At 29.8% G+C, this 17,596-nt stretch overlaps 1 protein-coding gene across 2 annotated transcripts; it reads right to left on the reverse strand.

The window, feature by feature from the left end:
- Positions 1-6,006: 6,006 nt before the first annotated feature.
- On the reverse strand, positions 6,007-9,960 carry LOC100806781 (putative SNAP25 homologous protein SNAP30). Of its 2 annotated transcripts, XM_003520061.5 has the most exons (6): positions 9,649-9,960; positions 8,002-8,451; positions 7,161-7,254; positions 6,928-7,058; positions 6,731-6,828; positions 6,007-6,277 (listed from the first exon to the last, which is right to left on the reverse strand). In XM_003520061.5, the coding sequence occupies exons 2-6, from the start codon at positions 8,422-8,424 to the stop codon at positions 6,181-6,183; spliced, it is 843 nt and encodes a 280-aa protein (XP_003520109.1). In that variant the 5' UTR covers positions 8,425-8,451; positions 9,649-9,960; the 3' UTR covers positions 6,007-6,180. The 2 variants fall into 2 exon arrangements, with proteins under 2 accessions (XP_003520109.1, XP_040868142.1); XM_041012208.1 differs by having other exon boundaries at positions 6,731-7,058.
- Between the last annotated feature and the right edge of the window lie 7,636 nt (positions 9,961-17,596).

The following is a 17,596-nucleotide window of genomic DNA, read 5'->3' on the forward strand; positions in this document are numbered from 1 at the left end:
TTTAGTCATATTATCACTACTTTCTCCCTTTAAGGCTCTTTCAATGGGTGTTCTCCACTCCTATAGCTTCCAGTCTTCACTTTTCTCTTATATTTCAGTTGCTATATAGCATATTTGGTAAAAGCTTTGCGTTGTAAAAAAATCAATCTAATTATCACGGTGACTGTTAAGCAACCAAGTACCGTTTCGACATTTTGACATAAATATTCATAGTGAAAACAATGTGCTCTAGCTTCACTTGTTTAAAGGATTATAATATTCTTCATATGTGATCCATGTATAAAGCCAAAGCGGGATTCTTTACCCTAGCTATAATCCCCTTTTAGTTGAGATGACTAGTTTATAATAATATATCTTATATACATTTGCACAACTAATATTTTGTACACCATCACTTGGATTGCTTTCACTTTTTCCTCGTTAGTGAAAACACCATCCTTGTGTCCTCTATCGATTAAAACCTTATATTTTGTTATTAGTAAACTAATCTTTTATTCTTTTATACTTTGTACGTGTTTTATATTGAAGTCAGCTGTATATTCAACAACAAAAAATTGCAGTCTGTGAAATATTTTTTTATTTATATTTCATTTAAAATTTAAACATAAACATTTATAATACACGAAATACTTATAATTACTGAGAAAAATAAAACATAAAGATTTTCTTGATATGAATCAATTTCAAATCATGGATAAGGCTGAAAGTTAATTAATTACGTGGGTCAGTCTACGCATAACTTGATCCATTAACAACTCAACGAATTAAACAATAAGCAAATCATTAATTTTTTGTGTTTAACTAATTAGCTTGTAAGAATGTACAAATATATATAAACATTTTTTAATAGTAATAATAATTAAACATATTTGTGTTCAATTTTAACTAGTTTTAGTTTTACTAATTATTTAACTGAATATAGGTATAAAAAAAGTTTCATTACGTTACAAATTCTAGTATAATTCATTGGAACTCAAAATGTCCAATTAATATAAGACTCAACCGCGACTCATTAGACATTAGACTTGAGTAACTTAGTTTAAGATGAGCTTAACTATTGCCCATATATAATATTTTGATTGTTTATTGAATTGAACTTGAATAAGACTATAAACTTAATTAATATTTTGATCTTAATTATGAATTTATACATTCGGAAGAGATTTAATCTTGGTCAACACAAAGGTAGATTTGAAGATACTATGACTAAAACAATATATTAAAAAATTATTTGCAACAAATGAAAAAAAAATTATATCATTTATGTTAACATTTGCCAAAAAAATGTTAATAAAAAACTAAATTGTTATTAGAAGTTATTAATAAATAAAAAACTAAATTATACCAGTTTAGACATATTCTATATATCTATCATTCAAGACAAGAAGAAGAAAATTGGTAAAAAAAAATATTCTCATAAAAAAGTTAAGACAAGTTCCTAAATTCATTGAACACTTAATACAACCCTGATACAAATAACCCAAACCTAGCAACATTAGATACCTCAAATCGAACTCAAGTTCATGGTCAAGTGAATGAACTCTTCGATCATAAAGTAGATCAGAAATGCTAGTGCATCCTATATGTTACTTATGCTTTGGAAACTTTGCTTCTTTTTTTTATATTTTTTATATAGATACATATTATTTGTCACTTGCATGCACAAACCATTCTTGTCACTTGTCAAGTAACCTTGCTTTGCAAAACTTATTAATCTTTTCACTTTCTAAGTATGATGATTCTTTTAATTATGACCACGCACATACTGCATGTCATCATGCATATATAAGCATTGTAATTTCTCCGGAGCAATTCTAGGGAAAATACTATTCATACAAGTAGTGAAGTAGGTGATTATCACATTTAGAATATTTTCTATGCAATGTTAATTAATTTCATCTTGCAAGAAAAATTAAGCAGAACAAATTTAGAATTTTTCTATAAAATCTAAGGGTACCCTTAATTAGATTGATTTTCCTTTCTTGTTTGTCCATATTCACTCAACCAGCCAAGTAGGCCTACCCCTGAAATCCATATCCACATATCCTAGTGCACACAGGTTCCACCTGTTTCTATATATGACCTAGTTGATCAGAATTTTGCGACCCACGTTTTACACCGAAAATGCATCCAATTAAGCAAGCAACACCCATCTGCATTTGTTGGGAAGATATTGCATAAATTTTAATAATGATAGATGTACCTTTTCAATCATCGCGGACAGAAATTATACACACCCAACTGTATCAAATAAATAGAGAAATATGACTTGTCAAAATAAATAAATAAAATATGATAACACATAAGCATAATAGTAATAAAAAAAATACGAAGTCATATCCATTAAATCAAATATCAACTATAAATGAATATTTAGAAAGAAAAAAAAAATGTTGCTGACCGACATGGAGCCAAGAATGAGCCCAATTTGACCTCAGAAACAGACCAAAACCCATAAATAGATATGTCCTTGTCCTTTGGTGGCTCCATATTAATGAAACTCATGGGGTCCTCATGACCTACACCTCCAACCATATTCTCTTCAAAGCTGCCCCATAGGACCATTTCCATGCTTGTTTTCAGATTCAGCCCTTCTTTTCTACAACATTCTCTACCCTTTCTCAAACTCTAGTCCTTAATTACAAGATCAGAAAACCAAAAACAAGCATGGAAATAGCCAAATGGGAATTGCCCAATACTAAAGAAAAAATGGATTTTTTTTTTAAAAGCTAATTACAATATACAATTTTTGTCACACGAAATTACAAAGGTAGCTAGTAGAAGTAGAACCTACAACAAAGTAACACATGAATCTTGGTTTATGAAGATTGAGCAGGCATCCCTTTCAAACAAGGTTTCAACTAACCCACCGTATTTTGGCTGCAACATCAAGGCTTTTGGAGTGTCAACGACCCTAATATGACTGCAATTGTGATCACATCGGCCGCAATTTCCCGCAATATCAGAGAACATATGTACACGACGAAACTGTGACCGCGACTACAATTTAAAACATTGCCTCTAAAGATTGTCTCTTTCTGCATGCCATAGTAGCTCTCTAGCCATTGATAAATAAATATTCAATCTTCTTGCGTTGTGGGAGTCCAAGAACTTGATGAAGATTAAACTTGTGTATAAAGCCATAAAGGTTACCAAGAAAGGTGAAAGTTATGAACAGTGAAGAAAGAAGCAAAACGGTTTTGACTTAATTCACAAAAGGGTGTGATGAAAGAAATTGATTTATTGAAGTTGCTCGTGCCAGTTCTAGAATAAAGATAAATAGATATACCAAAGGGTGTTAATGGTGGTGAAACCAGTATAATCAGTTGTGAAGTGGGTTTGGTCCAGAGGGAACTAGTCTCTTCTCTGCACCAAATCTTGGGTCAATTCCATTCTCTTGGGAGGGTGGAATTGCTTCAATTAATCTTTGATGGATACTTTGGAGTTCAGTGCACAAGGAACGTGGGTTTCTCTTGGTAAAAGATTCACAATAACGAAGGAAATGATGATGATGATGATGGTGATGGTGATCATGGTTAAGGGTATTACCTGAGGAAGTTGAAGATGGTGGAACTTTGCAATTGGCTGAAGAGAAGAAAAGGAGAAAAAGGAGGAAAAAGAGGGACATGAACCTTTCACATGAGGTTGAAGACAGAGAACTCTTCATTTCTGAAACAGAGGAAAACAGGGGAGGGAGAAAAAAGTGATGCTTGTTGTGAAGGGTTATGGGAAAAAGATAGTGATGAGGTGAGGTGACTTTATGGAAATGAAGATTGAAGAGAATAAGTATTATTAATGCAAAGCAAGAGACACATGAGGGTGTGTAATGACCGAGAAAACGGAGGGGGCCTCACTCAATTAATTCTTGGGGTTTTGATTTTTGTGTATTTAGTCACCAATCACATCTCATCATCAAAGGAGTCATGAAGTTTATATGTGTAGTAGGAGTTGTGATGGGGCTTGTGTGGATGATGAATGGATTTTGCTGGCTGCATTAACGTGGAATATGGAATTCAAAGGGTTTGTGACTTACCCGGGTTAGCCACACACAACACACAAGGAAAGTTGCAAGAAATAGAGAGAGAGAGAGAGAGAGAAATGGTATTTTAGGTTTCATGCTTTTAATGAATTATGTGTGGATGATTGTGTTTGACTAGTTGGTGTTCATACCGTAAACATAAAATAATTTCTCACTATTAATTCCTTTTGTTTGATTTACAAAACAAAAAAAAAAAAACATTGTTCTACTAGAAAGTCTAGAATAAAAAGGTGACTCTATTTCCATACACATTATTATCAAGATTTTGGCACAAAGTCTTACAAAATATGCAGATTTTAGTAATTTTAAAAGAAAGGAAAGATTGTATTTTATTATGAGTACGACGAGGAAGGCAGAAGTGAAACTCCCATAGGAAGTTATTTGAGAATCAAGCTAAGAAAAGAATGAGAAGAGTTAAAATCATATGCTATTCTGAAAACAAGGAGTAGTTTGAAGTCTTAATGAATGTTAAACACTTAAACTAGGTGCGGTATGGCATATATCTGATCATAGATTGGGTGAAAGTTGCGAGTCGTAGGTACTAGGTAGGGAGCAAATTGCATGGGCTCCGAGTTGGAATGCGTGTGGAGGCATGCACATTGTAGAGTAAAGACCCCTTTTTAAAACATTTATTAGATTTAATTTTAAAGGAGATACAATAAGAGAGATATGGATAAGGTAATTATAGATTTAATTTTAAACGAGTTAGTGTGTGGATAAATGTTGATAAAATTGTTTTTTAAGTGATATGATTTATATTTTAATGTTTTTGTTAAAAAGCAAGCTAATAAGTCTTAGCAAAAAAATTTTTATCTAACACAAAAGTTACTTTAATATAGAATCAATTATAGATTCAAGTTTTTTTTATTCAACACGTCGATAGTCTGAATATGATTAAACTTAGATTCTTTAAATAAAGTTTTTCATTTAAGCCTTATGAATGAAAAAGATCCGGTTGAAAAAAAATATATAATTAAAGATGCTTTAATAAAAATTAATCATCAACTTTATCAATGAATATTGTGCATCAATAACACCAACAAAAAACTTTTGGATTCAAACTTAATTCTCCTATATAAAATTAAACATCTAAAAATTTATTCAAAATCAAATTAACTAACCATTTTGCGTGATTTTTGGTTTTTAATTTTGAAAATTTTTAAAGGCAAAACCAATTTTAGTTTTGAGTTTTTAATTTCACGTTTTTTGTTTTTAGTTTTTAAAAAGTTGTTGTAAATTAAAAATGAATAAAATGATCAACCATTCTATCTTATCTTATCTTGTTCCACTAAAAATAGTGTAATATAAAAAAACATTGGCACATAAAAATAATTAAAATTGCTATAAAAATAGTAAAAAGTATTTGAAAAATATAAGTTTATACAACAAAAATAAATATTACTTAAAAAGTAAAATTTACAATAACAATAATAAAAACATGTAACATTAATAGTGGTGACAATGATATCAGTGCGATATTGACAAAAAATGGTGATGTTGATAGTGATGAAAATAGTGAAAATAATGATAAGATAATATAATGACAATGAAAGTGAGATTTTTAAAATTGAAAATCAAATTCAAAAAATCTTTTTTTTATTTTAAAAATAAATACAAAATTAAATTAAAATTTATATTTAAAAATTAAAAACCAAAAACTTACCATCAGAGGGACCTAATAGTTCAATGTGATTCCAAAAAAATCCTAACACGAAACTAAACAAGCATAATTTTGATTAGTCTCTTTTACCAGTATTTCAGTGACACTAAGTTCCTTTTCTTTTTAGTTAGTGCTGCTGGACAATTTGTCATTGTGTGCTATTGGATCACTACCAACATTATACATATACACTATTTAACAATAGCAACTTTTCCTAACATCTATTTTCAGTTGAACCACCAATAATTCACCGAAACTAGATTATATTATATTTTTCTAAACTACGCCAACTTTTTTTTTGCTGCTGTTCAAAAGAACATTACAAGAACAATTTCAAATAGGAACAATATCTCCATCATTTGCCAAATGCTTTCAGTAACACAGTGATGTGGAAAATCTTAAAACATACAAATGAATCACAAACAATAAATGAAAAAAATTCAACTGAGCAACAATGTAAGTCTATCATCTGTCACTCACTTCACCCTACTAATTTGCGTGCACGCTGGTTGGCACCTTTGACTCGAGAATTCAACTCATCCACATCGTCACCAAGATGATCAAGAGCTTTGTTTTGCCTGCAGTTATCATAGTACATTGAACCTTAGTGAACCAAATAGCTCTCTCACATAACACACAACTATAGAAAAAAGATGTTTATAAATCCATATCTTTCATGATAATGACTGCTTCAGCATTTAAAATATTTGGATTCGGATAGTCTGAAGTCAAATTTTCACGCATTTAGCAATTCTAAACCGTCTGATGAAGATTAGACCATTCATATTTTAAAATCTCAACCTTTGATCTTCATCTTACGGTTATAAATCTAGTGACCACGTGAATGAATGGAAATTTGACTACGTTGAATCCAGTCCCCATATTATTTTCTTCATTTATTTCTTCGTTGTTAAGATATCAATTGCTCCCTCAATAAGCAAAACATGGTAACTCCAACAAATAAACCGTGTAACACAAATCCATAATAGTAAGAATATTTATTGAATTATAACAATTAACAAACAACTTACTTGTCAAGTTCAGATCCCATGCCAATTGCCATACCCTTCAAATCACCTAAGATGCCACTTAGATCTTCGAGTGCATCGTCTTGTTTAGCTTTCTCATGCTGTTTTAGTAACACCAATGAAACAATACAATGAAAATGTTGCTTGAGAAAACAATACTTAATGATAGGCATAACAAAAAAAAAAAAAAAAACACTCACTTCAACTTTCTGATAGGCATTGGATGATTCATTTGGAGGTGTGGTAGGGGCTGAGCGTCCCTTAGGCAAAGGAGCTAAGCCCAACTTCTCTCTGTCTTCCTTATTATGTACATTCTTTTTGGATGGCTTATCTGTTCACGCACCAGATACAATTATAGTATTGTTTGTTGCTTGGTCTATGAAAGAAAATGACCAAAATGTTGAGTTATAAAGATGAAGGGTGAGAAGAAAACCTGGTGTAATTATAGGTCCTTGGATTTCTCTGGTTTTCTTTGGCTTCCAGGGTTTGGAGAACATGCCACCAAGATTGTTTAGGAGTTTTTCACCCTGTTGATCAGAATGTAAATTTTTGGAATTATAAATATCGTTGGAAAGAAACACAAATGAAATCATAGCATTATTCATTCTCATCTACATTTCATTTTTAGTTTTTTTTTTTCTAGTCTTGTTCCTTCTTGAAGGGGGTCTCAATTCATTCAGATAGCTCAGTATAGCATGAATCTCAATTCGCAACCATGATAGATTGTAATCACAAACTGTATTGGTCCATATCAAAACAACAACTGTAACCATAATACAAAACCTTGGTGGCATCATAGGTGTATACTATTATCAAGCAAAGTAACCTATGCTCTACCTGGGAAGCCAATATCTATTTAAGATGTTCATCGTTATTAGCAAAAGTATATTCAAAATACCACAGAAGGGACACAAGGCTGCATAGTTTTAATACATAGTATAAATAAATAAAAAGGACAAAGTTAGATGCAGTTTTTTTTAGGTGTTTTTGGTGTTATACTCCAATCATAATTGGTGTTTTACCTTAGTAATGCATGTAATAAAAAGTTTGTATATTATAATTAGTATTGGCTATTCGAGGTGAAACTTCAATTTTGATTATCTGCCTTTTTTTCTGGTAAATATTAATTATTAATTATTAGTTTTTTTAGCAAGAAAATCAAACCCACAACCTTTTTTTCTCACCCTTCTTCTTTTACCACCCAACCAACCTTACAATAACCTAAACTTTGAACAAAAAAAGTTGAACATACAAATGAGACCGGATTCTCATACCCGGCTCAAATCCTTCTCGGTATCAACAACCATATTGTGAGTTCTGGTTATCTGCTCACCCTGCTGATGCAACATGTCAAGTGTCCTTGTGGCATCCCCTCTGATGTCCTCAGCAATCCTTAAACAATTGTTGACACTGTTTGTTGTCTCCTCAGACTTGTACACTGCATAGTTTTCCAACTCCTGAACACTTTGGTTCTCTAGCCCCCCAGAGTTGCTGAAACCATTCTTGTACCTGTCTTTGTCCTTTGATGCTGTGGAGGAGGAAGGCTTCCTCCCCCAGTCGTCGTCGTCATCGTCGAAATAGTTTCCTTTAGATTTTGCAACTGGCAGGACAGGTTCTGAAGTAGTTCTTTTTTCTGCAGTAAGGGTTGTCTTCTTATCTGATTCAGTTGGTGCTGGTGCTTTTCTAAACCCAAACATTTTCACCTTCTAGTACAAATCCAACAGCTTATAAAAAAAGGAATTTAAGAAATTAACATACAGTTTAATTTTGATACACAAGTCCAAAAGATTTCTAGTAGTCAATTAATTAAAAATCATCTCATATATATCCACTAATAAATGAGGGTGCAAACTTTTTTTTTACTTCAAAGATCAAGATTGTCTTTCAATCTATTGGGTCAAAAATTAATCTCACTACAAAGACTAAGGAAATTTTGCATACAATACAAATCAAACATGATTTTTCCATTAAAGAGATCGTTCTCATTCATTTCATATGAATGTAACATGATCGACCTTACATTCCTACACCAACCTTTGGGTTTTTTTTTTTTTTTTTACTTTATTCTAATTAAACTAATTAGCATGTGACATTACATTACACTATTACATGAAAGACACTTACCAAATCAGAAAGATTGGTTTACTGAATCTGAAGGATTTAGGAAATATGAACCACAAACGGACTCATGCTAAAGATAAAAATAAATAAAACCTATCTTAGTCTAAATACATGAGCCAATTTTCTCAATAATGGTTACTTTGAAGGAAAACATTAAGAGCCAAAAATGGAAAGTAATAAATGGCCAACATTCAAATTCAGAGAGAAAAAAAAATGAACCAAGATATTTTGGTGCATACCCAGAGGCCGGAGGAGCACCCACGATAACAATGGATAGTAAAATTTAAAAATCAAAACATCGACAACGAAATGCATCTAAATTTCTAAAACCACTCGTTTACTTGCAGAATAAGGTAGCAATAAATGAGGTCACACTATGATAAAATTTCGTGCTTACATGAACAAAAATGCTTATGCGTTTTAAAAGTAAGACAAATGCAACCAAAGAAATTCAAAATCATGGCAGAGAACAAGAAGAGTCAAATCCAAGGTGTTGAAAAAGGGTCTACGATTTCGGCCACAAGGTAAAAAATTTTAGAGTATCTAAAACCACAATGCAACCACAACTGTAGCCGCGACTTCAATATCACTTAATATAAAAAAATGCAGCGAAACCGAGGCTTCCACATCACAATTTAAAAAGCATTGATTGAAACCATCAAGGAGAATGCAAACAACCTTGTGCAAAACACCAAGTTGTATTTGAAAATGATTCAACCAAGTAAGACAATGCAATCAAAAATTCAAAACCATGAAGAATGGAAGTGAAAAATGAAAAAAATAAAATGTGAGATGAGCACCTGAAATGTGAGGACAAGAAGGTTATGCTATGGTACGTGGTGATGGATTTGCGTACAAGAGAGGAACAAGCAACAGAAAAGGAACAGGGGATGGTCGAAACAGAACATACGAGACTGAGAATTCTGTAGGGTTCGTTGAAAAATAAGAAACAGACGAAAGGTACCGCGAAAAAACAGAGAGACCTATGTGTCGTTTCAACCATAAACCACCCTTTGACAATTCTATATCGTTGCCTTGGGAAACTAACTACTAGTCTTTTAATTCTTTTTTTTTTCTTTTCATCCTAAAAAAATTGATTAATTGTTGTATACTTTTTTTTATGCTAGAAGGGTCGACTTTTTTATTTTGAGTAATAGTTTCTTAATTGTTAGAGTTTAATATGCTACAAGATAATCTAAAATCTTAAAAACTTTTATAACTTTTATTTAAAATAACTATTATAAAAATTAATAAATTTATCATGTATAATAATTTGTTATTTTTTAGCAAAAATGTATATTAATATTTTATTAGATAATAATGTAAAATTGATATAAGTTATCAACACATAACATATTTTCTCTCATTATTATACTTCTTACATAATTTCATTCAACTATCTAATGTTATGCATGATAATATTTTTTTTTATAATAATCATTATTTAAAGGTTTTTAAAATTATTTTAAATTTTTTTGCCATATAAAAATCTTTACACTTGAGAATCTATTGCAATTAAACCCCACATTCATTTATAGGTTGGATGAAGTCATTTGCATTATTAAAAAAAATATAAATACATTATATTACGTTTTAACAATTAGAACAATAATATGCAAAAAAATAAAGAATATATATATATATATATATATATATATATATATATATATATATGTACGATGAAAATATATTCAAGATTGATGGATAAAATTATTTTCAATAGTTAAATATGGGTATCAAAATAAAATATAGTTCATTATAAAGTTTAGGGGATAAATAAACTAAAAATAAAAGAAATGAATGACTTCAATAGCTTTGTGTGTGTATTTTATATAATGGAAAAACCCCAAGCTTATAAATGTTTGAATATGTCTATGAGCAAGATTAGTCTTTAAGACAGTAAAAAGAGAGGCATCTATAGCCTCTTGATTAACGACAAAAAAATATTCATTGACTTTGTTGATAATTATTTTTTGCTAGAAAATTTAACTAGTCACTTTTGATGTTATTTTCATTTCTAATCACATTTTTTTTTATCTATTTGAAACCTTAGTTAAGAAAACTTAGTCAACTCACACCAACAACTTGTCGGTCAACCCAAAGAAATTAAATTTTGCTCCCATAACCCTATTATCGAAAATGAAATGAAAGGTTGAAAAAGTATCTATTTAAAAGAGAATATTTCAAATCTTTTAAAATAATCTAAAATTGTATAATAAAAATATTTATTTGAATTTTCTCATACTCCCATATAAGAAAAATAGCTATAAAAATACTATTATTTGTGTAGATTCAATATATTAAACTTATTTTATATTTTTCTCATAAAATTCAACAGATTTTTTCTTTAAATAAAATAGTCAAATTCTTTTATATGTAGTATCTATAATGTCACATTTTTATTCAAGGTCTAACCTAAATGATTATCGGCCTAATATAAATGGGCTTCACTCAAGCTTTCAAGTGGCTGCTTATCATACTTGGATATTTACACCTCCAATTTACTAAGTACACTCTTTACCGTAGAATCTTTGAATCATTTAAAAATTGAGGAGACAAATTAACTAAGCAAATTACACTCACTCCTCCTCCATTTAGCACTTATTACACGTGGATCCCCTACTTAAAAATGTATTTCTTTTGACTCCCCTAACCCAAAACCATTAGTGATAGTATTAGTTTTTTTTTCTAAAATATCAAAATAACCCTTACTAGTTTAGCCACATACAGTGAGAGATTCAAAATCCCCAAATCCTCTCTGCTAGGATTTGCGAAAATCAGAATCATTAGTGAGCTTAGTGTGCATCGTTTTGATACGTGAAGGGAGATCCAGAAGAGGCAACCTCCAAAAGTGAGTAGTAAGCGTGATCGTTGTTGATGGTGGTGGTGGATGTCGCCATCGAAAATTCACGTGGTGGTTGTCGATGTTGTTGGTTGTCATCCAGAAGTGGGTTGTGTGTGATCTATGGTGGTCGTCGGTGTTGGTGATGGTTGTCCTCCTTGTCCAAGGTGTTGGTGGTGGTTATCGTCTAAACACTGGCTACACAAAAGTTCATTCAAACACTGACAACACTTTTAAATCGTAAAATTTTCAATTTTTTTAACATACAAATTTCAATTTTTTAATTAGGTTTTTCGATTTTAATATTGTGAAGATGATTTTAGTTGGAGATAATTTTTGTTGTGGGAATCATTGTGTGGTGTCAACACCACTATTTGTTTTGGGACCACTCCATGTGTGGGAACCATTTGTCTTTGTAGTAGTGTTTTATGGAAAAAAATTATTATTTGATTTGTTTGTTGTCGGTATGTAGGAAACATTATGGATGAGTTAGGTATTTACTTTGGTCATGTACTTGTGAATGAACAATTAAATGAGGTTGTGAATGACACTATGATTGAGGATTTTCCTATAGTTGAGGATGATACAATTGTCAATGTAAATGGCATTGTGGAGGTTGATGAAGATGTGACTTACTAGCAATTAAGTGAAGATTCTTCATCTAATAGTGAATATAATCCTATTGGTGAGGATACAAATTTGAGTGATGTGGATGACATAAATGACTTTGATGAAGCAATGAATGTTATTGGAGTTGTGCATTCAGATTCAGGCATAGATGAAATTTATAAAGAAAAGGGATTGAATGGAAGAAAACAATTTGAGTTTGATAATGATGGAAAAATCTGTTTGTGTTTTTATTTAAAGTCAATTCTAAAATATTATATTGTGTCTAAATTATAGGATTCACAAACACATTCCCAAGTGATAGGACAATCATCCAACCCAGACACCAACAATAACCCAAATGAAGTTGCAAAAAAGAAAAGACTAAAAACTAGAGCCAAGAGGAACATTAGAAATTAGGAAGTAGTTTAATATCATTGTAATGGCTAGAAACTTTTTTTTTTTAAAAAAAAACTCATTTGTTGGATTAGGCCTGTGTTTTGGAAAACAGCTTCTTAAGATTGACTGGTGCAGGGGGTTGTTTTTTTTGGGGGGGTATAATTTGTTTTGAGAATGCAAATGATTGAGACAATATTATGCATGGATGAAATCTATTTAATTATGATATGAAAGCGACTATTTATGCCAGCAAAAGTAACTCTTTTTGAATTGCAAAAGAGGACTTTATAAATTCCATGGGGAACATATAAATGCTCAAAATAACTACATGTATAGGATATTATAAAATGCACGTGGACATTTACACACATAGTTCTATACACTTACAAATTATTGATACAAAATAATGAAAGTTAACAATAACATCATGATCCACTTACAAATTAACATCAACAATTACAATTATAATTAACATTGTGAAAGTTACAATATTTTGTCTCAGACATTCACAATTCCCTTCTAAAACTAACAACTATGTGTACATTCTTGCAAATTTCCGCTTCATGTCTTATGTTTCCATTTTCATGTTTTTCATTTCCATGCTAAACTTATCAAACTCATCTTCCATGCCTTGCAATTAACTCATCTTCTGTATAAAATAAGCAATTTGGATTCGCATTGGTTCCACTACATTTAATTCTCATTGTATATCCACACTAACAATATTTTTTTTTTGTGTTTGACCCTAGTTGCACTTCAACTAATACTGTCAAAAGATTCAACCCTTAATTGAGACATTTTGTCAAACACCTTTAAACAAGAAAATAACTAAAAATCTCTTCACAAAAAAATAATAAGCTTCTTCAATTGGAAAAGATAACACAACATCACAACCCAACAATGCCTAACAACACCTAACAATGCGCCCAGTGAAAAATATTACACAGTGAAGAAATAATAAACACACAATATAAAAAAATTAAACTTATATGAAGAAAAATTAAACGTACATGAAGAAAAAATTAGCACACATGGAGATATTTATCCATGACGGAGATGCTTACACACAAGCTTCAACCCGAAATGCTTCAACATGAGCTTCTAACTTCAGCATCTTTAACTTTTGCATTTTCAGAAATGAGAATAGTCTTGGCTTTTAAGAAATTATGTGAGGAAGAAAAAGATAAAATTATTCTTAAATTACATTAAAGCAGTATGTGCGCTACAAATTTTCGTTTACAAAAATCAAACTGTGACGAAAAAGAAGATGTTATTATAATGGAGTTGCAAAAGTTACAAGATTTACTTTAATAATAATTTAGTGAGGATCTCTGTATAATAATTACTAAATGAAGAAAAGGTGAGTGTAATTTGCTCACTAATTTATACCGGAGATAATGTTTTCGATGAAATGATAAAGCTATCATTTTCTCATTACTATTTACTACTGGATTTAGAATCTTTGAATTTAGGATTAAAGAATTAACATCAACTGCTTTTGCAGCTGACTATAGTAGCACGTAATCATTTAACGTATGATTCTCCCTTCTTCACTTGTTGGGCTTGAAAATGGAAAATATATGGATTTGTTAAAATTTAAAAATGGAAAAAGAGCGGAAAATTAGACTAGGGTCACATAGATGCTTAATTAGAAAAATTAACAAGAATGAGTATTTTAACATGTGCATTTCAAAAATATTGATTTTATACAACTAAAATTTATAATTTATAATAAATAAATGTTTTTAATATAAATTACATGATAATTATAATATAAAATAAATAAATAATTTTAACTTATAAACTATATTTTATATTCATGATAAATAATTTATGTATTGTTATTTTGAATTATTGATAATGTTTTTTCTAAAATATTCAAATTTAAGTTAGAACTAAAAATATTGAAATAATAATTTTTAACATTTTTTAAAATGCTATTTGAAGTAAGATTTTTTAAAATGTTAATTTCTAGTTTTGTATTTTATTATTAAATTATCTTATTACCTTTGTAAATCTCAAGGGCTAAAAAGATAAATTTTTAATTGAGGGACCAAAATAAAAAATGCCTTAAATTTGAGGGACTAAAAATATATATAAATCTATAATATATGATACCTTGCATCTCATATAATATTTTAGGAATTAAAAGGGTCTAGTTTATTTGGTTGAGTAGGATATGTGAGTATTATAAATTTTTTTCAATTCCTATGAATAATATATATATAATATCTTAGGTGTATTTTCTATTAATTACATCTTAATGATTTGCTTTCAAAATTGTTTTTCTTTTTCCCCCAAAATTTGGGCTGTATTTCATTGTAACTCATAGAAAACAAAGATAGCATATGATTATTTCAACTTAATAAAAAAATTTAAGTGCTTTAAGTATGTAACTATTTTTATCATCTTGTCCTCGTTTTAAAGCACACATTTTGCTTACTTTTCCTTCCAGATCTTCGGGAGATGATTTTTGGTGTATCATGTTTTGTTTTGTACATTTTAACCAAAATTCTCTATTAAAGATAAGGTTGTTTGAATCGCTTATGATGATAGGATGATTATGATGAATGATAAAACTTTTATTTCTTTACCTTATTGCTAGAGACACCCTATAACTCTATGAGAATGACATTGTCTCACAAGCTGATCAGTGATCACTGCACCAGAGAAGGATGAGACAAGTTCTCCCCGCAAAATCTTTCAAAATTTTCTTGATCAGTTTCACCATCGCATCTATTCTTTTCATCTACGTACATTTAATCATTTATTTTTTTATTCACAAATGTAGTTAATATTATTAGTTTTTCTTAATGAAAAGATTTAAACTCACAATTGTTTTCTTTATTTCTTCTTTCATTACTAGACCAATCACATATTTCCTTTAAATTTTAATTTTAGTTTGGTTACTAGACACAAGCGGAATAATTAGAGATATAACATAAAATTATTAATGCATTTTCACTTAATAACTCAACTTTTCAAACGGTTTGTCAAAGGTTTATTTTTAAGAAGTGAAAGGTTTCTTTTTTTTTATTATTAGAATTTTTTATTTTGTTGAACTCAACAGCCCCAAGTTCGTGACTGATTTCTCACAAAATATATATATATATATATATATATATATATATATATATATATATATATATATATATATATATATATATATATATATATATATAATATGATCGAATTTCAATAACATATTATCCGTTAATCATATCACACATTAATTAAAAAAAGAAGGATATCGATGCCCATGGCTTGGCTCATTTCCGATTTGTAAGTATATGGTTTTCAAGATGTTGCAAGCTTACAATTTTTACCGGGATAGGTTTTAATTTTGTTCAATTTTTTTAGGTTAAATTATAATTTTAAATTTATAATCTTAATTTACCCATTTCTATATCAAAATATTTAGTTGTTCAAAGTCAACTGTCAATGTTGATATAATATATTATTGCTAACGCTTAAGTATGTAGTTGAGACGATGCTTATGTGACATATTGTTTTGTTTAATTAACTATATGAATATGATTTTCTGTATTATTAGTCGAGAGTTATTATTTTAAAAAAAAAATTATCAAAATTTATAAATTAAAAAATATTAAGATATAAATCTTTTTAATTTTACGGAAATAATTAGAGTAAAAATAATTTGTATATTAAAATTAATTTACATATTAATTTATAAAATTTAATTATAAATTAATAAAATAAAAATATGTAAATGGTTCAAAATAAAATATATAAATAATAAAATTAAAAAGATTTATATAATAAATATTTATTAATTTATAAATTTTAATAATTTTTAAAAAATTAATAACTCTAATAACTCTATACTAATAATACATAAAAGTTAATGGTAATATAAGGAGGATGAGAAGAAAAAACATACATACCCACCGAGAACAGGAATGATTTTGGGGAAGCAAATAATCACAGATCCGTCCCACCCCGTTACCATCTCCTTGCTCGGGTCAGATTTGGGTAATGATAATGTCCTCAAAGCAATTAATTCCAAAGTACATCACTTCCTTGGTTTAGCTCTTAGATTTTCCAATAGCCAGCGATCTATTGTTAACACACACCTTCACGTTGAGATGCTATTGGTAATTAATTTGTTGGTTTCTTGTCATACAATATGATGAAAGCTGTGGCCCAATTCGTTGTGGGGGTCGAGACTCGACCATCAGTGCCATGATTTCAACCGTAAGTAGGCATATTGCATAAAGTGGTCATTAATGCTTGTATAGGCATATAGCATGCTTGACTTCATTATTGACTACCTAACCTAATACACATGCTTTAAAATTCATAAAATATCTGTATCATACTCAAAACTTGTATATGTATATGCATGACATACATTGAATAATTTGTCTCCTAAGCATCCATATTCATCTACCTTTAATTTAGAAAAAAAAAATACAAGTTAAATGTAATTCTTTAACTATAATTGAAGTTTCATTAATTCACATAAGAAACGTTTGTATTCAAAATCTAACATGAGTTATTGAAATAAAACTTTAATTTCAATAGAAAAATAGTACTACAACATTTTAAGAACTTCATTTAAATTTTGCTTCAAAAGAAAATTTGACCTAGGTGTAGGCTATAGGCAGCTTTATACCTAAACCATCATTATCTTGGAGGTTCTGAAGATTCTCTAGCTGTGATTGTGAAGTTTATTTTTTGGCTTACGTGAATGGCTCTCTCACTATCCATAGCGGGACCTCCCCACTTGAAACAGTGATCATACTATTGAGTGTTTACGTTCGTGACAACGAAGCCAAGCTATCCAGCTATGCTTGTCAACTCCTCAAACTTCATATTTTAATTCACTCTGCTCGTGAAGTCCTCCATCTCCCTTCTGTACCCCACCCCACTTTCAATCA

Source organism: Glycine max, chromosome 2 (genome assembly GCF_000004515.6).
Source record: "Glycine max cultivar Williams 82 chromosome 2, Glycine_max_v4.0, whole genome shotgun sequence".
NCBI lineage: Eukaryota > Viridiplantae > Streptophyta > Magnoliopsida > Fabales > Fabaceae > Glycine > Glycine max.

Bases quoted from the DNA above. Each gene is read 5' to 3' on its own strand.
- LOC100806781 (XM_041012208.1), bottom strand. From the start codon at position 8,424: ATGTTTGGGTTTAGAAAAGCACCAGCACCAACTGAATCAGATAAGAAG. The intron at 7,059-7,160 runs GTTTTCTTCTCA...GTGCGTGAACAG, and splicing joins AGGACCTATAATTACACCAG to ATAAGCCATCCAAAAAGAAT. The intron at 6,278-6,730 runs GTAAGTTGTTTG...TGATAACTGCAG, and splicing joins ATGGGATCTGAACTTGACAA to GCAAAACAAAGCTCTTGATC.